At 47.3% G+C, this 26,835-nt stretch overlaps 1 protein-coding gene across 1 annotated transcript in view; it reads left to right on the top strand.

Annotated features, from left to right (window-relative positions):
• CCDC63 (coiled-coil domain containing 63) overlaps positions 1 to 26,835 on the top strand; it is a 216,431-nt gene that overhangs the window by 130,219 nt on the left and 59,377 nt on the right. The window contains exon 7 of the mRNA XM_078666129.1: positions 14,426 to 14,643. Coding sequence (XP_078522255.1) covers positions 14,426 to 14,643 — 218 coding nt within the window. The remainder of the gene's footprint in view (positions 1 to 14,425; positions 14,644 to 26,835) is intronic.

The following is a 26,835-nucleotide window of genomic DNA, read 5'->3' as shown; positions in this document are numbered from 1 at the left end:
CCAGGCCGCCACAGTATGTGGACAGAAAACACGTCTTCAGTGCTACTCTGGCCGCACCCCCATCCCACAGGAAACGACCCAAAACAGAGTTAACCTGACGGAACCACTCCAGGCCGATAGGGTATGGGAAATTCTGGAGCTGGTACAGTAGACGCGGAAGCGCCACCATCTTGAAGATGGCCGATCTACCAAAGATAGTGAGCGGCATCCTGGACCAAGTTTTGACATCAGCCTGTACCCGTTCCCACACCGGCAGGACTCCACGCGCCCAGGCCACAGCCCGCGACTACGATAGAAAAACGCCCAAAGTACTTTAGGCCTCCCGTCGCCACCCGCAACTCCGCAGCCCAGGGGTCGGCAACCACTCCGCCGCCCAGCACCCACAGGGTCGATTTGTTGAGGTTGAGATGGAGGCCCGATGCCTCGCCAAACGCCCGCATAATCTCCAGGACCCGGGGGCCCGAGCGTTGCAGGTCGGTGAGAAAGAAGAGGACATCATCCGCATACAGCGCAATCCTGTCCGCCAGGTCCCCATTCCAGACAAAGCCACACAATCGGGCATCCACTCGTACCCGCGACGCCAGGGGCTCCATGGCAAGGGCAAACAGATACGGGGACAGGGGGCAGCCCTGCCGAGTGCCACGTCTTATATGGAAACGCCCAGAGGTAGCACCGGCCACACGGACCGAGGCCGTCACGTTAGTGTAGAGGAGACGGACATACGATAAGAAAACCGGCCCCAGGTTGAGGCGGGCCAGGAGGGCAAACAGATAAACCCAATTCACAGAATCAAAGGCCCTGTCCATATCCGCCAAGAAGAGTGCCGCCTGTTCATCGCTAGCTCCCATAGCATCCACTGCCGCCTGTGCCCGTCGGATGTTGTGTCGGGTAGCCCTCCCAGGCATGAATCCAGCCTGGTCCGGGTGGACCAGGTCAGAGATGTGGGGTAGCAGGCGGTTCGCTAAGGCCTTAGCCAGGATCTTAGCCTCGATGTTTAACAAGGAAATAGGCCGGTAGGAGTCGTGCCTGTCCGGCTCCCTGCCCGGTTTTAAAAAGACCACGATCTCGGCATGGCGCCAGTCCGGCGGCATCTCCCCCTGTACCCGCGCCGCCTCCAGGGCACGCCGATAGTGGGGCCCCAGCTGGACGTGAAACTGTTTATAGAATTCGCACGGGTAGCCACTCGGGCCGGGCGCCTTCCCGGCATTCAGTTGACCAAGGGCCTCCCCGAGTTCCTCAGCCGTGAGCGGGGCGTCCAGGGCGGTCCTGGTCTCATCAGGAACGGCCCGCGGTAGCAGGTCGTCAAGATAAGCGGAGATCCCAGCCTCCTCCAATTGGTCACAAGGGGCGTACTGCGTCTCATAATAGCGGGCAAAGCTGGCCGCCAATAGGGCCGGGTCAGTCATAATTGAGCCGTCCTCAGCCGTAAGGCCCGGCAACACAAGAGGCTGGAAAGTCGCCTGGCACAACCTGTGTAGCATAGTGCAGGATTTGTCGCCCCACTGGTATACCCTGCTGCGCGTGGCGAGCCACGCCTGCCGGGCTTCATCGTGTAAGACGGAGGCATACGATTGTTGGGCCTGTAGGAGCCGCCGCACCACGTCTTCGTCGCTCCCAAGACTACCACGCCGTTCCAACTCCTCCACACGGGCGGCAGCGGTCACAATGGCTTCCTGATGCTTCCGCCTAGCAGCCACACACCATGCAATATCAATACCCCGTACCGTGGGTTTCAGCGCCTCCCACACCACCATTGCATCCACATCACCCACAAGATTCTCACGCCAATAAAGATCAATCGCCACGCGCAGGTGATGCACGTATTCGGGCCGTTGCAGCTGCCAGGACGACATCCGCCATCTAAACGGCTGTCGTCGGGAAGGGAGGGTCATAGTCGCCAGGACCGGGGAGTGATCAGACAGGCCCCTGGGGAGTATCACCGCATCCCTGACGCGACTCAGACAGGCACCCGGCACAAACAGATAGTCCAGCCTTGAAAAGGACCCATGCACCGCTGACACAAATGTGAATTCACGCTCAGCAGGATGAAAGTGGCGCCACACATCAACCCATCCCAGACCACTCGCAGTCGCGCTCAATCTGGTGGGAGCAGCAGCGGGGGGGGGATCCACCACAGCCGGCGCCTGCCTCCGACGATCCAGGCCCACATCCATAACCTCATTCCAGTCACCTCCCACCATGGTCAGCACCTCCGGAATCTCATCCCACAGCGCGAACAGCCGCTCAGACAGGGCCCATTGGAGAGGGGGGGGGCGTACACGCTACCAAACACCACCTGTTCAGAACCCAGCTGGCCCTTGATGAAAACAAAGTGGCCCTGAGGGTCTATCCATTGCCTCTCATGCACATAAGCCACTCTGCGGTGCACCAGGATAGCCACCCCCCGCGAGCCCCTTGTAAAACCGGCATGGTATACTTGTTGAAACCCATATCTCGGGAGGCTAAGGGCCTTGGAGCCCAGCATGTGGGTCTCCTGAAGCAGCAGCACATCTATCATCTCCCTCTTCCCCCATCGTAGCACAGCCCCACGCTTGAAGTGTTTTATGCATTTTTGAATACATTTTTTGTGTTTGTGGTTTTAGACAGAGGTGGGTGAACCACTGAAAGCTTGAGCCTGGCTCGAGCATTAAACCTGGCTCAACTCGAGGTCCTGTTGGAACCTCAGGTCTATAATGAGGCGAGCTTTCATGTGGATTCTGTTTGCCTGCCATCTTCCCTCTACCCAGAATGTGGCATTACAGTCAGAGCTGCTAACTGGGGAATCAGGTTTGAGTCTTGGCATCCGCTCAACATCCTGTAATTCTGGGCACATCACTTAATTTTCCCTTGGCTTTAAACAGTGCATGTGACTTTGTGTACTGTTACTGGGGCTCATGTAAAGCGCTCGGCCAACAGGTTGAGTTTGTGCGGTATTTAAAAACCGCAGAAAATGTACTAAGAGGTAAAAACAAAGCCTTAATGTAAGGAAAGACAAATAGAGATCCATTTCTTGGCTGGTTTGTAGAAAGTGAAACAAGAAATCCTGGTTAAATCGTACCTTCCTCGCATAAATTGTGTGATCTTAAGCAAATACTTTAATGCACCAAAACTCTTTTTTCTTCATTATCGTGTATGAAAGTACTTTAAAATATATGAGCTCTGACTACCATTTTTTTTCCAATTTTATTTGCTTTAAGTATTATTTAAAATTTACATTTGTTTTATGTATTACTGAATTTATTTTTTGTGTTTGTGGTTTTTAGTAGAGGTGGGCGAGTGTCAGGTTTGCCCCACAAGTCTTACCTTTGCTTGTGGCGCGATTCCGCAGAGGCGACAAGAGCACCCGTCCCTGTACCCACCTGACCCTCGTGGACGATTATACCCAGCAGGGATGAGATGGACGCAGGGATGGGAGCCAGGGTGTAGGGTTAAGGATGGCGTGGAGCTGGTGGGGCGTCCCGGTGTCACTGGAAACCAGAACAAGAAAGATCAGAAAGTGAAGCAGACCCGAAAAGGAACCACCCCACATACACACACACAGGACCAGTTACCCTTGAGGACTCACCAAGGCTCTTGAAACGAAGGGTCCCCGATGAGTGCAGCTCCGGATGTGAATAGCGAGGAAGGCGCTCCTGCGCGATATCGCCAAGTGCAAACTAAAGAAAGCGCTCCTGCGCGTTCACCCAAGCTAAAACAAAATGAAAGCGCTCCTGCGCGGGTAGCTGACAACCGGAAACCACCACCAAACATGTGGTATCCCTGGTAAGGTGACAGGGTCTGTAGGCAGAGTTATTCCCAATAGCGCTCCTGCGCGGTGGGAAAACTAAAGTATACACCTAAAACACAATCCTAGGTTCAATGTACACCCTTAGGGCGCTCCTGCGCACCAAGGGTCATGAAAACAAAAAATGAGCTTTTTCCTGGAACCCCCAGGTGAAGAATTGCACAAGCGCTCCTGAATGGCGCTTTCTGAGACAAGGTAGCGCTTCAGCGCGGCTTGCCTCCTAGAAGTGTAAGAAACAAAGTATCCCTTCAGCTCGGCTCTCCGGGAAGGCAGCGGAAACAAAGTATCTTTTCAGCGCGGCTCTCCGGGAAGGCAGCGGAAACAAAGTATCCCTTCAGCGCGGCTCTCCGGGAAGGCAGCGGAAACAAAGAGCTTGGAAGGGCATGCAGGTCTCGGCAAACGAGTGTTCCAGCAAGGTACTGGAATCCGAAGCACTCAGCCGGCGGGAAACGCGAGGTTTATGCGTTTTCCCCCGGAAGTGCTTCTGAGCCTTGCTGCCTGGTGACTAGACCGGGTACTCGACTTCCGCCGGAAGTGAGTATCCCGGCCTCCCATGTGTGTTTGCGGAAATGGCCGGCCGCGGCAACGCCGCGAGCCGTGACAGTACCCACCCCCAGAACAGAACCCCTCCAAAGCCACCCCCGAAGTCAGAAAAGAGAGACAGGGCGAGGACACAGGGGATGACGTAGATGGAAAGCACGGACCAGAACAGGAGCATGGCGTACATGGGACAAGGGCTCCCAGGATCGTTCATCTGGACCGTACCCCTTCCAGTCCACTAGGTAGAACAGCTTGCCCTTGGTACGACGGGACCCCAAGATAGCTCTGACTTCATATTCATCATGGCCCTCCACCACCACCGGAGAAGGGGGAGACGGAAGAGAACCGCCAGACTGAACCGCCCGCAACAGGGAGACGTGGAAGACCGGATGGATTTTCATGTGCGGAGGCAGGGACAGCTTCATGGCCACAGGGTTGACTACCTTCTCCACAAGAAAGGGGCCCACATAACGTGGCAACAGTTTTTTGGGCCCATGCACATTCAGGTGCCGAATAGAAAGCCACACGCTATCGCCTTCGCGATACGCGGGTTCTCGTTGTCGATGAGCATCTGCTCGCTCCTTGTAGTTGTCTTTTGCTTTTGCCAACTCAAACCGTGCCTTTTGCCACAGGTCGCGCAGTGTCGCATGGTAAGAACGTACGGAGGGCAAGGGGCAGTCCTGAGGCTCTTCCCATGCCGACGTGCGGGGATGGCGTCCATGGAGGCAGAAGAAAGGGGACATGCCGATGGCCGAATGCTTGCTGTTGTTGTACGCATACTCTGCCATCCATAGCACTTCGGACCATTCCTTCTCGACTGACAGCAGCAGACAACGGAGGTACTGTTCCATGGTGTGGTTTGTCCTTTCGGCCTGTCCGTCGGTCTGGGGGTGGTATGCTGAGGAGAGACGTACGTCCATCTCGAGTATCCTGCATGTCTCCTTCCAAAAATGGGACACAAACTGCGATCCCCTATCCGTTATGACCACGGACGGAATGCCATGGAGACGAACCACCTCTTGTACGAAATCAAGGCCAGGTCGGCCGCCGTGGGAAGTTTGCCTCCTAGAAGTGTAAGAAACAAAGTATCCCTTCAGCTCGGCTCTCCGGGAAGGCAGCGGAAACAAAGTATCTTTTCAGCGCGGCTCTCCGGGAAGGCAGCGGAAACAAAGTATCCCTTCAGCGCGGCTCTCCGGGAAGGCAGCGGAAACAAAGAGCTTGGAAGGGCATGCAGGTCTCGGCAAACGAGTGTTCCAGCAAGGTACTGGAATCCAAAGCACTCAGCCGGCGGGAAACGCGAGGTTTATGCGTTTTCCCCCGGAAGTGCTTCTGAGCCTTGCTGCCTGGTGACTAGACCGGGTACTCGACTTCCGCCGGAAGTGAGTATCCCGGCCTCCCGTGTGTGTTTGCGGAAATGGCCGGCCGCGGCAACGCCGCGAGCCGTGACAGCGAGCCACTGAAAGCTTGAGCCAGGCTCGAGCGTGGAGCCTGGCTCTGGCTCAACTCAAGGTCCTCTTGGAACCCCGAGCCCATAATGAGCCCATAATGAGCCGAGATTTCATGTGGATTCTGCCTGCCTGCCTTCCTCCCTCTACCCAGGATGTGGCACGACTGTCAAAGCTGCTAACTGGGAATCAGGTTCGAGTTTCGGCATCCGCTCAACATCCTGTGATTCTTGGCACATCACTTAATTTTCCCCTGGCTTTAAACAATGCATATGACCTTGTGTAATGTATCTACTGCTCATGTAAATCACTTCTACTTTGGTTCAAGTTTGTACTGTATTTAAAAACTACAGAAAATGAACTAAGAGGTAAAAACAAAGCCTTACTGTATGGAAAGACAAATAGAGACACATTTCTTGACTGATTTGTACAAAGTGAAACTAGAAAACTTGGATAAATCGCAGCTTTCTTGCTTAAATTGTGTGATCTTAAGTGTTAGAAATGGGATTTCTGGTTGGCTAAGGTATGCACCCAGGCCAGGGAGAACCCACCACTCTAGTCAGGATAAGCTAGATATACACCTGAGATAACTTGTGCTCTCTCTCTGGTAGCTTTGCACAGATAAGGCAGGCTTATCAAAAGAGGCGGTGAGTAAAGTATTTGTGTAACACAAACAGTAACACAATGAATACTACACAAAAAAGGCTTTGCACAGTTTTGTAAAAAATAACGTATTAAACTCTGAACAAAACATGACCAAAACAATAAAAAACACATAAGTATTTATCAAGTTATAAGCGTTTAAAAAAAAAAATTATGACATTACAACGCATACATTTACAGTGCATGCCTTTACAACACAGTTTTTACACCGCAACATCCCTTACAACGCATATATTTACATCGCATGCCATTACAACAAATCTTTTTAAATTACATTTACAACGCATTCCATTACATCACATTATACCTTTACAACACATACCATTACAACGCATACCATTACATTGCATTTAAGGTAAGTGTTGGATAGTGTAGGGGTAAAAATTACTATTCTAACTCCAGGGGGTGTAACAGTACGGTAAGTGTTGGATGGTCTAGGGGTAAAAATTACTATTCTAACTCCAGGGGTGCAACAGTAGGGTAAGTGTTGGATAATGTAGGGGTAAAAATTACTATTATAACTGCAGGGGGTGCAACAGTAGGGTAAGTGTTGGATAGTGTAGGGGTAAAAATGACTATTCTAACTCCAGGAGGTGCAACAGTAGGGTAAGTGTTGGATAGTGTAGGGGTACTATGCGTTGTAATGGTATGCGTTGTAATGACATGCGATGTAATGCCTGCGTTGTAGTGTCATGCGTTGTATGTCATGCATTGTAGTGACATGTAATATAATGGTTGCGTTGTTTGTGATGTAATGACTGCACTGTAAATTGAGTGCGATGTGATGACTGCGTTGTAAAGGTTGTTTCCCGTTTTTTAAAGGTAAATAAAATGCAATGCTTAAAATTCCTCGTGTGTTGAAGGAACACTTGTGTTTGATCGGGTAACTATGGTCTCGCAGACCAGTTTACTCTGCCTTACTTAAAGCAGAGGAATGTAAAATAACATGGCTACTACTGAGCCGGTAATCATTCCACAGCATGGATGACCGCAGCAAGGCCCATAACGGTCTCTTGAGACCGGGCTACAAAGTCAGTCCCAAATGCCTGTTAGTTGGAGCGCTGGAAGCCTCTAGGACCTCCAGGGAACCAATACCTGCTCCGGGTGCTTGAAAAGAGGTGAGCCGCTGGTGTCGGGGCTCTTGGTGCAGCAATTTTCTTTCGGGGGCTGCTCGGGGTAAATCAAAGTGCGCCGCTGTGCGGATCTCTCTGTTGAAGAGGAGGTGGGGCACAGTGTTGCCCGGCATCCCTCTGATTCAGCACAGAAGCTTCTCTCGGCACTGCAGTGTCAGCAGGTGAAGCTGGAAATGCACATACTCGGAAATCAGGCAGCAAGGCACCCAATATTTCTCCCGGCCAGGTGCTTGATTTTCACAGCTCAAGCGGGTGATCAGGCACTGTCTGCTTGGGTCAAAATGTAGCTGCCGGGCTCATGATGGCAGAGTCCCAATGCATCGAGGAAAAAGCGAAGTCTTTGATGGCCCTGAGACTTCAAGAACAGGGTTCAAGCTCTTGGAGAACACTCTTTACTCAGCACAGCGAAAAGTTAGCAGGCAGCTGGCCAGTTTAACAAAGCAGGCAGCAAAGTAAGTGGCAGTTCTTCATGCAGCTTAACAGCAGCAGGGCAGCATAGCAGACCAGTTAGCAGAGTGGCAGTCCCTCCTGGCAGCATATCAGTCCTTCTGGCAATGTGCAGATATAGGGCCAGCTACGTCTGGTTACATGTCCATAGAAATGTCTGATTTGAAGGGGTCAGAGCCCACCTCTAGTTTTTGAGTATTAGGGAGAGGAAAGAATGTAATTAAAATTCTATTTTTTCAAACTTTTATGGCATATATTTTTTATTTAATATATGATGTAGTAAGTCCTTTTTTTAAACAAAATTATTATGGGTTGGACTAGCATATGTAACCCCTCTGAACTTAACCCTTCCCCTACTGTTGCTTAGATTGGAGCCGAAAAAGTCAATCTAACCCTTCCAAAGTCCAATACTTTCCCTTATATTACTTAAATTGGAGTGGAATAGTACATCTAACCCCTCCAAAGTCCAACACTGTCCCTACTGTTGCTTAGACTAGAATGGGAATGGTAAATCGAACTGCTCCATAGTCCAAAACTTTCCGTGCTTTTGCTTACACTTGAGTGAAAATAGTAAATGTAGTACGTGCAAGGTGTAAAATGTTTCCTATTTTTGTTTAAATTGGAAATATGTTAATTATTTTGCTATCGTTGTTTGTTTTTATTTTTAAAAAAAATGTATTGTATTATTTTTAGTAAAATTTTGTTTTGTAATAGAAAGTGAATTCATTTTATATTACTTTTATTCATGTAATTAATTATTATATATTTTTATTATATATCTTTTTATTCTAATTTTTTTAACTCGCACGTTTTTTGGCGTTATTTTTTTCCATGATATTTCAGAAAGAATACTTTTTAGTTTACATGCAAAAGTATGTAAATGCAATATTTTTGTAGACAATATTTGTGACATGATATTCATGTTATTCGATATTGTTCTTTTCGAAACAGTCACACAGCCTCTCTTTGAGCTGTCGATCTTTCACTCTTCTCTCTCCCTCTCTTTCTCTTTTTCTCTCTTTCACCAGATGGCTTTCACAAAACCCAAAAGTACTCATTTTTTGGCCAATTGGCATGCCTGTTGACATTGAATGTGCTTAAGCAATGTCTAATTCTCCGATATTATAAAGGGGTGTACAATGTTTTTTCTCTACAATTCCATGTTTCTCACAAAAAAGATGGCAAATATGCAAAGATTGTGAAGTTGCACACAATACCCTTTTGAATGAAAATTGGGACGTTTGTTCTGAATCTAATACTCCTTATTTTCATTATTTTGTATGTGAGTGTCAATTAGTGTACCTTTTCCATTCGAATGTTGAGTTAGTAGTGAGAAACTACACTTAGCTGTAGGGAAAGGGTAAGCATCAAACTCCCCAAACGATAATAAAAAACTTTGCAAAACTATGGTTGCGTAATAAAAGCTTTGCAAACCCCTACCCTTAACCTTTCACCTATTCCCTTTTCCTCTACTCCTTTTCCATTTTCGGCCTCAGCTAGGAATCATGGAATCATTCTTAGGTTTCGCCTGCACATCGCGTGTGCCGCGCTTGTGAAATCTCTTGTAAATATAAAAACGCTTAAAACAGGCTTAGAGACCACCTGTTACTTATCATTACTTCCCAATAAATGTCTTCAACGCCACCCTTGTTCAGTGCTTCGTATTGGTCAGCATCTCCTGCTCGCCTTCTAGGGCTTTGAGAGTTTGTCCTGCTGTGGAGCATGGACCAAGTACAGCTTCCTGTCTGTGGCCAGTGTCCTTCCACTGGCGCAGGCTCCTGCAGGTACTTTTTCTCATTTACTTCATACACTCTTGTAATAGTGCATGTGTCTGCAGTCCGTCCCCCTCTCACCTCTGTCCATGTATTTGCTTACTCTCTTCGTCCCCTTCTCCCATCCCTCTCTCATGTTGCTTGATCCACTGTCCATGTTCTTTTTTTATTTTTACAGTTTTATAGTGCGCCGACGCAACTCAAATGTATTGGAATGCTTTTTTAGGTGCACCAGTTACATTACAAAAAGTCAGGTTCCTTAATATTTTTAGGTATTGGAATGATTAAGTGAGGCTCAAAATTACAGGATGTTGAGCCAACACAGAGATTCAAGCTAGTTCCCCAGTTGTCTGCAGCTCTGGCCGTATTGCCATATCCTCTTGCCCCGACCTCCCTCCCTTGTGTTGCTTGCACCTCACTCCGTCCATTATGTTGCAGACTGCCCCTGTAACAAGCATTGTTATGAAGAACAAGGGATACCCCGTGTACCATAGGGACCTGTGGTTATTAGTATTATGAAACAACAGTGGCCCCTAAAGACCACCGATAGCCCTGAAGTCATAATCAATGTTCTAGATCAAAAAGCTGTATTTTTAATATACACAATCTGTAGTTAGAAATGTACTCAAAACAATAAAACAAAACTGTAGTGGGATGTGAACCCAAGTGAAATGAGGAAAGTGCTCAGGCAAAAGTGTGATACATGTGAAATGAGAGTGCAATGCTTCTGTCACTATAACATGAATATGAATACAGCCCAAGGTTATATAGTTGATGGCGTTTCGATCCATTCAAATGACAGTATCATCATCGTACAAGCTAATTGATGGTCTGAGTTTTTTATGTTACATCAAAAACATCTACAAAAAAAGACAACACATAAAATTTAAATAAATCAACACAATTAAACGAACAATCATGCATATATATAACAAATTATTGTGTCCAACACAATTGTAATCAATATAAATGTTTCTCCCAGAAAATGTATTGGGAGGGGTCATATTGAGCCATACCTAAAATACTGAGCAATATCTAATAATAATGGCTTGCTGCAACCGGTCAGTAGTCCACTTATGGTTGGGAAGTCCACAGGGATCAATGAAATGTTTCTAAAAAACATTAACAAAGTCAAATGCTATTTGGTTTTGCAAATTTTTTAAGACATGTTGTTCAGCAGCGCGGGTTGCTGTGCGACATGTTTAAAAAAAAATAACAAAGCGGAATACTATTTGACTTTGTCAATGTTTTTTACATGCAACATGGCTTAAAGTAAAAAACCAAAATCTCTGTGATGCTGTCAATGCTGTTGCCGTCATAGCTCTTTTTTTCTTTACTTTAAGGCATATTGCATAGCAGCCCGTGCTGCAGTGCAACATAACTTAATGAACATTAACATAGCCAAAAGCTCTCGCATAGGCGAAACCTTTCGGCTTTGCCACTGCTTGTTGCTTTAGCATTGATTTCCTCCAAACAACTTTTGTGGTTAATTTTCTGGATTTTTTGTATGCATTGCATCACATCAGAATTGTTTTTCTTCTATTTTTCTTCTTTTTCAAATTGCTGCTTCAGTGCTTTTTTATTTATCAAATTAACTACTGTTCCTCATGACATGTTGGCCTTCCAAAATATCTGCTCTGGCCCCATCTATTCGAAACTCCTATGTCTTGCTTTTCTTTTTTCTTGACTATCGTATTTCTCCCTTCCGGGATCAGTTTCGTTGGCTCCATTTTCAGTGGCGGCTCCTCTGCTAAGGTGGAGGAGCTTCGCCCCACTGCTTTAAAGCAGCGCAAATAAAGGAATCAAAATGATAATAACTGGTTTTTATTATCATTTTGTTTCCCTGCTGTGGCGGCTTAGTGGGTGGGGCTGCTCTCGGGGCAGGGCAGAGGAGGAGTGGTTTTACAGCCTGGGAGGAGAACATGCCAAGGCCTCTAGTCCCTGGCTGAGTGCCGAACCGCAGTGCTCAGACCGATCACAACATTATTGGCTACAGGGAGCCTGGGAGATGGGTGCTTCCAGCTCCCCCCATCCGTGCCCCCCGTCACTGTACTTCTTGAGTGTCAGCTCAGATACCGCTGCCTTTGCTTAGTTTTTAAGTGCCTTCATTCACTCACTCCACCTTATCTATGTCTTTCATTTCTCCATGTACCACTAATTTCTCCTTTCGTTCTGGGTCCCAATTTTTTCTCTTTAGTTAATTCCCTCACACTCCCCACTCCTTACTTATGGAGTTACTTCCCAATTCCTATACACTTGCGTTCCTGCAATTTCTGTTTTCTGGAAATGATTGAAATAACTTTTTCGACCGTAGGAGAGTGAGTGTAGCCCTGTAGTGTTTATGTAGATACCTAATTGTTGTACTTATGCAAATGTTATGTTATGTTATGTTATATTAAGTTTATATAGCGCACGGCTACTCTAGAAGAGTGTCCCGGCGCTTTCCACAGGCAGCTCGATGTAGAATAACACAACAAGAAATAACAGATACAAAGAAGAAAAGAAAAAAAAACCACCAGAAAAAGCCTAGAGATTAAAAAGCCAAGTCTTCAGGCTCTTCCTGAACTGAAGCAGATTGGAGGTGCTGCGAAGCGCCAGCGGAAGTGAGTTCCACAGCTGGGGGGCCTTGAAGCTGAAAGAGCGCCCCCCAGTGCGGGCCTTCCTCACACGCGGAACCACAGCATTAAAGAGAGATTCGGACCGCAGTGAGCGGGCTGGGCGATAGAAGGCCAATCTTCGCCGCAGGTATCCAGCACCTACACCAAACAATGCTTTGTGCATCAGCGTCAGGGATTTAAACATGATCCAAATACCTACATTTTTCCATCTAGTATTGTTTCTTGCTCCTTGCTTCTTAACCCCTTACCTGCTCATGACGGAACCACACCGTCATGAGCCACGGGCGGCGTGTGTTCATTACGGCGTGGTTCCGTCATGCGGCTGCCACGCCATCATGAGCACACGCCGCTCTTGACTCATGATGCCGTAGTTCCGTCACGAGCACAGTGGCGCCGCGCTCACACCCCATCCCCCCGTGCCGCGGTGAAATTCACGCCGCGGCTAAGGTGTTAAAGACCTTTAGATAAAGGTGCTATAGCAAATCAATCATTAAATAAATAAACCCGTAAAGGCCAAATTCATGCACCCATAGCTCAATGAATGAAGACGACATTACCATCGATCCGTGAAAGTAATCGGAATATAATGCCTATACCACATCATAAGTGAGTTGAACTATTTATGCTTTGATAAGGGGTTTTACTATTAGACATTGTTACTCACTGTGTAATTTGAGAAAGGTCAAAGGTGAATCAGCTTGTCAGGGTGTTACCCTCGGAAAATAAAGAAGCCTGAGGTGCGCTGATTGTGGAGGTAAAAGGTGGAAGTGGGTAACGAGTCAATTATGGATTATGTTTAAATACAAATATAAAATATCTAAATTTAGCAAGTGCCACTTGAACACCCAAGAGGAAGATATTGGGCCCGATTCACAAAGGTAAACATACACTTATGTGTAAGTTTACAATTTTTCGGCATTCACAAAGGTAAACTTAGATCAAAAGTCTAACTTTACTACTTTTCGGTATTCATAAAGGTAAGTTACTGCTAGTGAAGATAAGGCCCGAATCATATTGAGTAATCTGAGACAACATCTTAACTTTACGACTTTCGGTATTTACAAACGGCATTTAGGAGTAGTAAAGTTAGGATTTTGTCTCAGTCTCAAGTTTAACTTAAGTAAAACTTAAGTTTAACTGAGACAAAACCCTAACTTTACTACTCCTAAATGCCCTTTGTGAATACAGAAAGTCATAAAGTTAGAATTTTGTCTCAAATTCATTTAGTGAATCAGGCCCTTAGACTGTTGGTCTAAGTTTTTGTGAATACGAAAAGTAATACATTTAGACTTTTCTTCTAAGTTTACCTTTGTGAATGCCGAAAAGTAGTAGAGTTAGACTTTTATTCTAAGTTTACCTTTGTGAATACCGAAAAGTAGTCAACTTACTCAAAAGTGTAAGTTTACTACTTTTCAGTATTCACAAAGGTAAACTTCACAAAGGTACAAGAAAAGTCTAACTTTACTATTTTTCAAAAGTGTAAGTTTACCATTGTGAATCAAGTTCATTGAGTGAAAACTGGAAACATTGTATCTGCCTTTCACCTACAGGGTGGAGAAAGTAAGAAAGATGAAAAATATCAATATTTTTTGTTAAATATTAGTCAAAAAGGAGCCTCCTATTCCCTCAGACCACTTATTTACTATGTTACTTGATGATGATGACACCAGTCGCAGCCAGCTAAATGATCTCCGGAGGCCATCATGTTCGCCTCCGGAATCTCTGACCAGATCACCCTATCCATGGGCCTGTTTGCACAGCGTTTGTCTCTTAGGGCATCCGAAGGGCTTTGAAGCAGCAGTTGTGTCATACAAATTGGGAGTTTCCGTACTAAATTTCTGGGTTGACATGCCTTATGCACATTGAGCTTCCAATTTTAGGTAACTTGGACTCGAGTCTCTGTGCAACTGAAGCATCACACTGTGTAGTTGTCCATCCCTTACCCATAACTCCCAGAAAACATTGCCTCTAGTCCTACAGAAAGACCGGTCACTAATCCTGTTCTTGATCTGTATTTTTGTAGCTCTTGCAGCGGAGAAGGAGAGAAAGGAGAAATTTGACCTCTTTGAGAGTTACCAAGCAGTTTATGACCAGTTGGTCACAGGGAGTGGCTATGAAGATGTCAACTCTCTGATCGATGACTTTACCAAGAAGGAAGAGAAGAACTTTTCTACCTTCACTTACCTCAACGAAATGCACCAAGAGGTGGACAGGCTGTATTTCAAGATCAAAGACGTGGCGGTGAGTCGAACCCCTTGACCAGGAGTTTTGCATCTTCTCAAACCCTCATATACATGAATCCATTTTCTAGCAGCAGTGTGCCACACTGGCAATCCTCAGTCCTAAAGCCTCTGTGCTCTCAGAAGCCTTGGAAATGCAACACCCATGAGAATATCATGACTCCATTGTAATATTCTAGGAAACATGACAGGAAAACATGCTCAGGTCAAGTTAGCAACTTGATGTGGCGATTCTCGGGCCCAGAAGACCAGTTAGGTAGATATAGGTGTAGAAATTCGGGTGACTGCAATTTCTGTTAACACCCAGGACTTCTGCACATATGTACACCAATACAAGTTAAACCCCAAAAATGGGGAATAACTCTACAGCCCTGGAATTGCTGAGCGGAATTCCATACAGCATCCCTTGTTGATTGGGGTTTAACTCAGACATTTATCATCTGCTTGATGCAGGTGGTAGATGTCTATGAGGCAGCCTGTGCGGGGTGGTTCGAGGAGGTGGGGTGTTGAGGATAAGCTAGGGAATGGGAGGATGATGCATGGTTGTGGGGGGCATTGTGTGTTCTCCCTGAGCCATAGTAGGTGATCGGGCAGGTGATGGGGACCTCCTGTTGCTTTTAGTGTTGGCTACACATAGGGGACATCAGCAGGCCAGCCTGGCAAACATCCCTAAAGGAATGCACACAATTTTCTTTTAAACATGTATAGAATGTGCTCCCCTAAATTCTCTTGGAGGTGGCTGCACTCACTCTGTATATTATGAAGCTGGTATGAACACATTCCCCAGGCTATTTGAGCTCCAAGTCCACCACTGTTACCCATCATAATACATATGACAATACCGCTCCCCCTTGTTGTATAGTCTATAACTCTTATATACACACCACCCACTGATACAGGAACACTAGTTGGAGAAGACTGTTATCTTCAAGACTGTTATCTTCAAGACTTTTATCTCCAAGACTGTTATCTTCTCTGACTATATGTAAACCTTTATTGCACAAAATATTCTAAATACAAACAGCAACGTCATTCTTCCCCATAACTATAAATGTAAAACTACTATTGCTCCTATTCTTGAAAACTGTCAAGTGCTCTAACATCTTTAGGATTAGATCTGCTCCAAAATTTTTCATCGTTACTGCTGCCTTGATGTTTGAACTACGCTCAGGGTCACCGGTAATGGTGCTTCAGATGGATCTATGACGATTCCCCCCGGGCAGAAACCATGAAGATTGGACTCACCGTGGAGACAGAACAACATGGCTGATGCCTGGTGGAGCTGTTTAGGCAGCTAGTCAAGTCAAAGTCAAGTCAAGTCAAGTCAAAATTTGTATAGCGCGCTACTCACCCAGAGGGTCTCAAGGCACTTAAGGGAGAGGAGTTCGCTACTGATCGAACATCCAGGTTTTGAGTTGCTTTCTGAAGGAGAGGTGGTTTTGTGTAAGACGGAGGTGGGTGGGGAGGGAGTTCCAGGTCTTGGCCGCCAAGTAGGCGAAGGATCTTCCTCCCATGGTGGCTCTTCGGATGCGAGGGATCGCGGCGTGGACTTGGTTGGACGATCGTAATTGGCGAGTGGGGGTGTAAAAGGTCAGGCGAGTGTTGAGGTATCTGGGTCCTAGTTCGTGGAGTGCCTTGTGTGCATGGGTGAGGAGACGGAACGTGATTCTCTTGTTGACGGGGAGCCAGTGCAGGTCTCTCAGGTGACCGGATATGTGGTTGTGGCGAGGTAAGTCCAGGATGAGTCGAGCGGAGGCGTTCTGAATGCGTTGAAGTCTTTTCTGCAATTTGGCTGTGGTTCCGGCGTAGAGGGTGTTTCCGTAGTCCAGTCGGCTGGTGACAAGTGCTTGGGTGACCGTCTTCCTTGTTTCGGTGGGGATCCATCGGAAGATCTTTCGGAGCATGCGTAGGATGTTAAAACATGAGGATGAGATGGCGTTGACTTGTCTGGTCATCGAGAGGGAGGAGTCTAGGATGAATCCCAAGTTGCGAGCATGGTCCGTTGGTGTGGGTGTGCTGCCTAGGGCCGGGGGCCACCATGAGTCATCCCAGGCAGAGGGGGATGACCCTAGGATGAGGACTTCCGTCTTGTCTGAGTTCAGTTTAAGGCGGCTGTTCTTCATCCACTCGGCTACGTCTTTCATCCCTTCGTGTAGGTTGGTTTTGGCGGTGGTTGGGTCTTTGGTGAGGGAAAGGATCAGCTGGGTGTCATCTGCATAGGAGATGATGTTGAGGTTGTGTTGGCGTGCGATGGATGCGAGGGGGCTCATGTAGACGTTGAAGAGGGTGGGGCTGAGCGATGATCCTTGTGGAACGCCGCATATGACTTCGGTGGCCTCTGATCTGAAAGGGGGGAGGTGGACTCTCTGGGTTCTTCCGGCGAGGAACGAGATGATCCAATCCAATGCCTTATCTTGTATCCCGACGTCCCTGAGGCGTTGTACAAGGGTGCGGTGGCAGACCGTGTCGAACGCTGCGGAGAGGTCCAGGAGGATGAGGGCCCCTGTTTCCCCGTTGTCGAGCAGAGTCCGGATGTCGTCTGTGGCTGCGATGAGGGCGGTCTCGGTGCTGTGGTTGGCTTGGAAGCCGGACTGTGAGGGGTCGAGGGAATCGTTAGACTTGAGGAAGGCGGCAAGCTGATTGTTGACGGTCTTCTCTATGACTTTGGCGGGGAACGTGAGGAGCGAGATGGGGCGGTAGTTCTTAAGTTCGGTGGGGTCTGCTGTAGGTTTCTTCAGGAGGGCGCTGAGTTCGGCATGTTTCCAGCTTTCCGGGAAGGTAGCGGTGTTGAAGGAGCAGTTGATGATGTCCCGGAGATGGGGTGCGATGACGGAGTCGGCCTTGTTGAAGATGTGATGGGGGCATGGGTCGGTAGGCGATCCGGAGTGGATGGAGCTCATCAAGCGGATGGTGTCTTCAGTGCTGATCGGGGCCCAGGCATGAAGAGTGGTGGTGAGGGGTTTCGGTTCAGTGGTGAGGGGAGTGGACTGGTCGCCGAAGCTGTTATGAATGTCTGCCATCTTGCTGTGGAAGAACGAGGCTAGAGAGTCGCAGAGGTCTTGAGAGGGAGTGATGTTGTTGTTGCCGGCGCTGGGATTGGTGAGCTCTTTGACAATGCTGAAGAGTTCCTTGCTGTTGTGGGCGTTGTTGTCTAGTCGATCCTTGAATGCTGATTTCTTGGTGGTGCGGATTAGCTGGTGGTGTTTGCGGGTGATTAGGTGATTAGCTACAGAGGAGTTAGGCTTTGGTTCACCCCCTCGGCCATCACCTACCCATCTGGACATTGGACATCGTTTTTCCTACTCACCCCGTTGTGTTTCCTTCCCTCCCCCGCCTCCTCCCTCCACGATCCTGTGGCTACCCCCCCTTTCTACCTAATCACTGTTTTTCTCCTTTTGTTTATTCTTCGCTCCTGTAACTGTTGTAATTTTGTAACATGTAACTTGCTGATTCTCATGTAAAGCGCTCTGATACCTCCAGGTCTAGCCAGCGCTATATAAAACTCATAATAAATAAATAAATAAATAAATATGTAGAAAATGAAAAATGTCTTAGTAAACATGAAGGAAAGTTTAAATTCTATTAAGGACACGGAGGTGAGGATTATGCTTTAATTTTCTTTATTCCTCCTCCCAGCAGTTTTCAACAATAAAGACAGAACACTCTCTTTTCCAGCATGCAGAGGGAAACAGTGGAGGTCAACAGGCTAACCAAGTAACGGTTCCATAGTCCACAAGGCCCATGCCATCACGTCCTCTTCCTTGGCTGTGACATGAGGCTGTCCCCATCACCCTTTCACTCTCCTTTCAAACCCTCCGAACCTGAAAGGGAGAGAAAACCCAAATGAAACTCAACATTGGGAGGGCACAAGCAACAATAGCAACCCCAGGGACTAATAACTCAACCCTAAAAGCAAGGCAGAAACCAGCAGCCAGCAACTGAACAAGGCAGCAACAGAGGATATGAAAAAATTGGAGTACATCCAAGGTAGAATTGCGAAAGAACTTAATTTCCTGGGTAGGGAGAACAGTGACCCCTTGAAACATGGGTGGGAATAATCCTCACCTCCATGTCCTTAATAAAATTGAAACTTTCCTTCATGTTTACTGCGACATTTTTCATTCTATGTCAGGACAGGAGGCGAGGATTATAGATTTATGCTAATTCTAAGCTTGTCCACCACCAAAGGCACCATATCCATTACCGGCGACCAGTCATTTGCATTAATAATATCCTCCAAGCGAGCTCCCAGGACAAAAGCCTTGGAGGCCATGCCCCCCTGACAGAATAAGCTCCGAATTGAGTAACATCTATACCAGCTTCCTGCATTACCCAGCAGATCCAGCGAGCAATGGTTGGAGGAGCAACCTCCTTGAACTGTTTCCTGAGGGAAAACAGTAACTGAAAATCGCCATGCGGATGGAATTCCTCCGTCATTGATTCGTAAGCCCACAGGCACCTTACCACGCACAATTTTGATGCTTTGTCAAAAGCCGGGTAGGAGACCAACCTGGAATCTGTCTTTGTTCTGCGAGTGATGTGGAATGTGACTCACTAAGTGTGAACACCCAACCCGCCATGTCCGAGGCTCTCTCGTCTGATACTTGCCTGCAAGACACCAAGCAAAACAACATGGCCAGTTTTGCCAACAACTGCTTACGAGAAAGATATCTATTCAGTTGCCAGGCCTTGAAAAGGTTTAAAACCCTATTGATGTCCCAAACGGTGGAATATCGAGGCTCTGGAGGAAGACCTAGCCAAATACTCCTTATCAACTTACACACCAGCTGATGCTTCCCCACAGGGAAACGCTGTACTGACAGATGAGCGGCAGAAATAGCAGACCAATAGGAATTAATCGTATGGTAAGCCAGGCCTTGAGAAGCCAGGGAAGACAGGAAATTCAGGACATGGACCACTTCACACCCCATGGGATCCTGGTTGTACCCAAGACACCAACCAGCCCATCTTGCCCAAGCCAACTTGTAGTGTTTGTTTGTGCCATCGGCCAAGGCTGCGGTGAGCATCTGTTCAGCCTCTCCTGAAAGGCCTGGCACTCTCCAAGGATGCTGGAAATCTGCCACGCCATAAGAGACATGCAACCTTGGAGGAGCAGAGGGTGGTGGTTGTCCAGCAGATCCCGGAGAAGATCTGGGACTCGGGGTAGGAGGATTGAAGAATCCCAGCAAAGTTCCAGAAGAACTGGAAACCATACTTGAGACTAGGACCACCCTTGCCACCTGCCTGCCAACCTGTGCCATTAATTTCATGATGATGGTGAAGGGGGGGAAAGGCATACCCCGACTCCACTGCCCAGTCCTGCAGGAATGCATCCAGGGCCATAGCTAAGGGGTCCGGTTTCCAGCTGAAGTAGCGGGAAGCTGGTGGCCCAGCCGCGAGGTGAACAGGTCTACAGAGAAGGTTCCCAAAGAGCTTCCAGTCTGTGAAAAACCAAGGCACTCAGCTGCCACAGGCTCATGTCTGACCAATCCCTGGAGCACCAATCTGCCACTACATAGGATGCCCCTGGGAGGAACTCAGCCATCACGGAGATGTTGCAGCACAGGCAGAATGTCCAAAATTCTTTGGCAAGATCGGTCAGCACCTTGAAGTTGGTGTCCCCCAAGTGGTTGATATACCTTACAGCCAACACATTGTCCATCTTGAGAAGGACACTGCAGGCAACCCTGTCCTTCATCCAACACTTGATCACGAAGGACCCGGCTATCAACTCTAGACAGTTGATGTGGAGCTGCCGCTCTTTTGCTGACCACTTTCCTCCTGTGAAAGAGTCCCTGCAACATGCCCCCTAGCCGAGCATACTGGCATCAGACTGCATCACCAAATCGGGATCGGAGCTGAAAATAGCCCGACCATTCCATGCCTCCATGTGGTCGAGCCACCATCTCATCCTGTCCTTGAATTGGTTGGACAACGGAACCAGCTTGGAATACTGAAGCCCCATTAGAGGTGGAAGGTCTTGAGATGCTGGAGTGCCCTGTAATGAAGGGGGCTCAGGAAGATCGCCTTAATAGACGAGGAGAGATGGCCCACAATCCAAGCAACCTGATGGAGGGAGGTCATGGACCTGGACAACAGCCTCCTCAGGTCCCTGCACATTTTTGCCACCTTCCGAGGAGGAGGCAGGGTCAGAGGTATCAACATGAATATGGGACCCCCTCTATATATATTTTTAGGTCAGGGAAAGAGAGGAACAACAAAAATAACATATAGAAATATTCCCTCACGACCTACACAATTTTGAAATTGACAACTTCTAAGTTTTGACAAATATTATTTAACACAGGGTGACAACATTTAGCTTTTTTTTATATATATTTGTAGTTTTTATTATTTTTTTATGTACAAAATCTCATTCATCTTTTACTTCTTTTTGCTTACAAATTGTCACAATTCATTTAATAAAACATACAGTATTTCATTAGAATAATAAAAAACATAGCCATACCATGCAGGAGAGACCAACAAACCTAAACAAATCTTACAATTTCCTGAAGCAAACTATCTCATTCACACTACATTCACTCCTTATTCTGCGTCTGAGGGATCGCACATTGTGATGCGAAATTATTGGGTGACCTTGCGTAATAAAAAACTACAAATATATATAAAAAAGCTAAATGTTGTCACCCTGTGTTAAATAATATTTGTCAAAACTTAGAAGTTGTCAATTTCAAAATTGTGTTGGTCGTGAGGGTCAGAGGTATCTCCACTGAATCCACCAAAAAATGTTAACTGCCGTTTAGGAGTCCCTTGAAGCCTCGGGAAGGGCCTTGGGTATAGATGCGGCTGGCTGCACACCCCCTTCTGCGGCCAGCCTCGGCAAAATCCAAAGGGTTGAAGATCTTGATTGAAACTTGTGCCTTGCCCAACAAACTGAACACGGGCACTAACTTACCAAGCTCCTTTATAAACGGTTCTCCAAAGAGCCGCCTTGTGCCACCTCACCAGCGTATGTGGAAGCCAAATCCCCCAACATGGGGTCAGCTTTCAAAAGCAGCCATCAGTGCCTCTCAGTTGACAGGGTGCAGTTTGTGTTCCCTAGGAAGATCACTGCGCGTTGCACCCACCATGATAAAGACTCTATGGGTACTGGGTTACCCAAGACCATGGCCTCCTCAACCAGGTCCAGAAGTTTTATGGGGGTGCCACAGATGTTGAGAAGCTTGTCCTGGCATGCTCGGCAGGACCTGTCAATCCCCTTCTTGGGTTCCCTGATATATTTCTGGAAGGTGGCCATGCTTGAGTCCAACTCAGGGGTCTGCTCTACCTTGCAAGGGAGAGAGGGCTGGGGGCATTCCACACAAAGGCAAGCTCTGACTTCCTTGTCCAGAGGCTTCCTAATGTGGCGGCCACATAAGCGGCCACTTTCTTGGAATGAAATTACTCCGCTGAACGGGGGTGGATCAGGTTCTACAGATTGAGCATATCTGAGGGTTTGCTGGGACCCGAAGACCCCACTAGGGCTGGGTGCCAGGTTATAGAGGGGCCTGCTTCAGCGGTAGATTCGGGGTCATCCTCTGTCTCCAGGTTGGGAGACAGGTCATCAGGAGCATCAATTAAGGTCTCAGGCTCCTTGATAGGCGCTGGTCGGGCTAGGAAAGCCTTCTTGAGGAGCTCAAAAGCGCTGAGGCCCATACTGGACTCCTGCTTGTGCTTCAGCTCTTTTTTAGGTACCAAACCCATAGGGAAGTCAAGAGCATTCTGGGGGGTATACAGGCGTACGCTATATCCATCACACGGTGCTCCAAGGGGCCATTGCTGCCGTTACAGCCTGGTGGATGGAGGCATCCACAGCATTGAAAAAATCATCATCCTGGGGGGACAACCTGGAGTGACTCCTTCTCAACATAATCCTCATCCATTTTGCCTAGGCTGGAAAGAAGCTGCAACCCCACAGGGAGGTCAAGAAAGCAAGAAAGGGATATAGACCACCCACTGGCTAAATAGTTGTAACTAAGCAGCCAAAGGATAATGCGGTGACTGGGGACCAGTCTCAGTCAAAACACATGAGGTGTTAAAAACACTGAATTTAGGCAGCCAAAGGCTAGTATGGCTGCTGGGGACTAGCCTAGATAGGATGCGCTAAGTGCACTGAGAGGCAGGGTGACGCTAGGGCTGGCTCACCCTATGTAGTGAGAGACTGTTACACCTGGGCTGGGCCCGAACAGCTGGATCGGCTCTTACAGCGCGGTGAAAATTGACAAAAAACACTCCCGCAAGGGAGTCTACCTCGCGGGCGTCAGGCTGTTCAATGCAGGCTCCACAGGGAAGAAGCGCGTCTCTGAGGAGAAACGGACACGCTAGAGTGCTAGGGGCCCTCAGGTGGCCCACTGCCTGGCCCGAACTCACAGACACGGCAGCGAGCGAAGTGTTTGAAGAGGGCTCCCGCTGCCTGAATAAAGTCAACGGGAGCACTGAATCTTGAGAAAAGCAAACAATGAAACATCCAGTGAATAGTAAGACAGGTAACTTAACTGCCGGAGAGCAGGAAAAAAAAGAGGAAGAGGACGTGGTAGCATAGGCTTTTTTGAGGCTATAGTACCATTGATTGGTTAACTTGATGTCCTCCACTGTTTCCCTCTGCATGTTGTGAAAGAGAGTGTTTCCCCTGCCAGAATAGGGAGGAGAGCCCAATGGCTCGAATAAAGGTCTGCTCAATGGCGTTTGTTCACCTTTCACACCGAGCAGCAATGGCAATCAATCGCACCGATTGATTGCCATTGCTGCTCGGTCTGAAAGGTGAACAAACGCCATTGAGCAGACCTTTATTCGAGCCATTGGGCTCTCCTCCCTATTCTGGCAGGGGCAACAGTGTGCCTTGCTACCCGAGATTCCAGAAAAACAGTTTGACCGACCTCGTCACGGAATACGGCCACATTAAGCCTCCACCTAGTATTGTGACTAAAGGCTTAGTTTAAATATAATGGTTAAGACAACAACTGTCATTTCCTGTCCTGATGATGATGTCCTAGATTAAAATACAAACACAACAGTGATGGACAGAATGTGGATCAATGTCACACATTCACCCCAGTCCAAAGATCTGGGCCCAAATCCATTGTTTTTCCACTCCACACCACCCTGGGTTAGACAATGGCGATATGCAAATCAGCGCTGACCCTGTGCCCCATGGGAACAGTCCAGTCCGAACTACAAAAGCCATGCCCTTCCCAGAACGGAAACAAGCATCCGAGGACCGGCCCGGTTTCGAGGTAACACCTCTCATCAGCCCGGCTAGCTTGACTCCAGTGGTGTGGAGTGCCTGAGACTCACGTCTGAGCATCCCCAGTACACTTAGAGCGGTAATTGCAAACACAACAGTGATGGACAGAATGTGGATCAATGTCACAAATCATTGTTGTGTTTGCAGGTACCGCTCTAGATTAAAATACTGAAATATTATCATTTGCAGTGGAGTGTTATAATGAAATTTAAAATCTGTAACAACTGATTGGCCACTGTTGTTTTGTTGTCTTGTCTTGTCTTGTATTGTATGGGTCACGGCTGTGCCCACTTGATACTAAATGGTTCTTCCATTTTCATAATTATCGTTCTAAATCAAATAAAAATAAAAATTCTTGTCCGGCTGGACAAAAGTCATTTCACCTATCAAGTGTATGAACATTGTTTTGTCTGTCCTCACAGACTATTTCATTTCTAAAATAGGGACCACTGTTTTATAAAATATGCTACTGCCCAAGGTCCCTATACTATACCTTCTGGGTTCCCTTGTTTATGTGTAAAAAATTAATGTACTGCACCCTGCCCTATAGGCTGTTTAGGGCCTACCTTAGGGCTGACTGGTATCTATTAAATAGGGAGGTTTAGGCCTGGCAAAATGTCATTTTGCCAGGTCGAGTTGGCAGTTGTAAACTGCACACAGGCTGCAATGGTAGGCTATGCTGGCTATTATTAATAGGGTGACTCTGATACTTTCTGGGCCACTCAGAGAGGGCGGCAACTATGGGTGCTGACCCCACTGCTTTCGGACTCTATGCCTCCAACGACTCAGGAGGACCTAGCATCTAAAATGAAGCCACCCATGACATCTCCAACTGAGCTTGTTTTGACACCATATTTAAAGTGGTTACTGGCATCACCCTGAAAGCCAGCTGAAATCGTCCTGGTAGTGGAAGAGAAAATTAAAACTTGCTTTGTAGAACAACCTCTTCCTGCAGCCCAGACATGTTTCTAAATGGAGGAGATATTCAGCTCTGATGTCATGACAATGATCGATAAGGAGTCAAAGGACGGTAATCTGCTGCCTCCTTCTTATTTTGAGGTAGGTCTTTACCTTGATTTGCAAAATGCAAGCGATCCACACACCTTACCTGAAGGTACCATTCCTTACCCCTCTGGAGCCATGACAAGGAAGGTATCCTCTTTAACCAAAGTGGTGTGTGAAGCTGCAGGGATTCTGCATTTAACTGTGCTCTCCAAGGTACCAAAGTCTATTTTATAGATAGAAATCGCACAGTCTACTTCTTGCCAAGCCTTTGATTCCATTAAACGAGGTTCTACAGTCAACTGCCTGCTTTGGAGAAGCCTTCCTCAGATCCACCATTTTAGAGACATTGTCAGATTCCTTAGGCCAGCTGTGGGTGACCTCAAATTCTTGTTATCACATTCATCCCCTCAGACCATAATGGCTCTGACTTCACCTTCTAAACTGAACTCAAATGTCTTCCCTACAACCCTTTCAGACAATGAATCTAAATATTTGATGCCATGCACCGAAAGGTATTGCATCAGGCCGTTTCATTGTACAAATGGTGAGTGCAATATGCCTGCTTGGTGCTATCTCTATGCCCTGTGGGAGTTGGCAAAACTAGAGGTTGTAAACCTACAGGAGCACATACAGGAATCATTTTCTGAATTGTTAAGTGATGGATGGGTTGCCTGAAAACAGATTCTGAAATGCGGTTTGGATTCTGAGGATGCCGTAGCCTGATCACAGCTGTCACTTTACACCAACATTCCTGGATGCATTCTACTGGCTTTTCATGAGATATTCAAGCCACTCTGATGGACATGCCCCTCAATGGTGAGCAGATTTTATAATGAAAAGGCTGACTCCTCCCTGAAGTGCTTCATAAGCCCACTCACTGGAACTCGCCTTGTCTGCAAAGCTGTTCCATAAGCAATAAAGGGGGATAAGTGGAGAAAGCCCTCTCAACCAGTGTAGACACCTCAGCAAATTTACCAATCCTTTGTTGGCAAAGGTGGATCACAAGGTCAGCATCAGCAATAACAGATCCAGTCCAATCCATCCTCTGCCAGATCTTTGACTTCCCCTATACCACCATCTTCTGTTGAGAGTAGATTCACCCACTTTTCCACCATTTGAGATTTGATTGTGAAGGATGCTGGGTCATCCAACTGATTCGCAAAGGTTACATCCTGCCTTTCCTGTCCAGACCATCCTCCCTCCACCTGTATATGATTTCTGGCTCACACCTCACTTTTGGAAGGAGAGTTCCTTGCCCTACTAAACAAAGTGACTGTACATGTCATGCTTCTGGAAGAAAGACACACAGGATGTTACTCTCTTTACATCTTGGTCCTCAAGAAGAACAGAATTGGGACCCATCCTGGATGTCCATCTTCTGCACCTGTTCATTTGGCAGGTCAAGTTCAAGATTGTGTCCCTGAGCCAAGTCTTGCTAGCCCTGAACGCAGAAGATTGATTGGCATCCCTGTGCCTTCAAGATGCCGGTCATTACCTGAAGTTCATTGCGGGGTGCCAGCACTACAGTTTGTGGACTTGCCCTTTTTGGGTGTTAGCCACACCTTGTATTTTCACAGAAGTGCTGGCAATGGTGGCAGCTTCTCTTAGACATTTGTGAGTTCATGTATTTCCATACCTGGCTGGTGAAGGTGGAGTCCCCCAGGCTGGTCGTGGAACATATTCAATGCACAATGACTGACCCGTGACTTAGGCTGTACCAGCACGTTCCAAGATTGTAACCTAACTCCAATGCAGTGCTTGACCTTCATAGGCATGGTGTTAAAGTGGTTTTCCTTCTCCTCAGAGGATTCTGTATATTCAGGTGAGATTTTTGACTCAAGTGCATCTTCTGGTCATACAAGGTCTCATGGGCTTTTGCCTTCTGCTGGTTTCACATGCCAGATGTGGTGTCTTTGAGGTCAGTCTCTCAGCTCAGTTAGA

This window comes from Lissotriton helveticus, chromosome 11 (assembly GCF_964261635.1).
Source record: "Lissotriton helveticus chromosome 11, aLisHel1.1, whole genome shotgun sequence".
Taxonomy (NCBI): Eukaryota; Metazoa; Chordata; class Amphibia; order Caudata; family Salamandridae; genus Lissotriton; species Lissotriton helveticus.
Note: the sequence above shows the minus strand (reverse complement) of the source record. Positions and strands in the feature narration are given on the sequence as shown.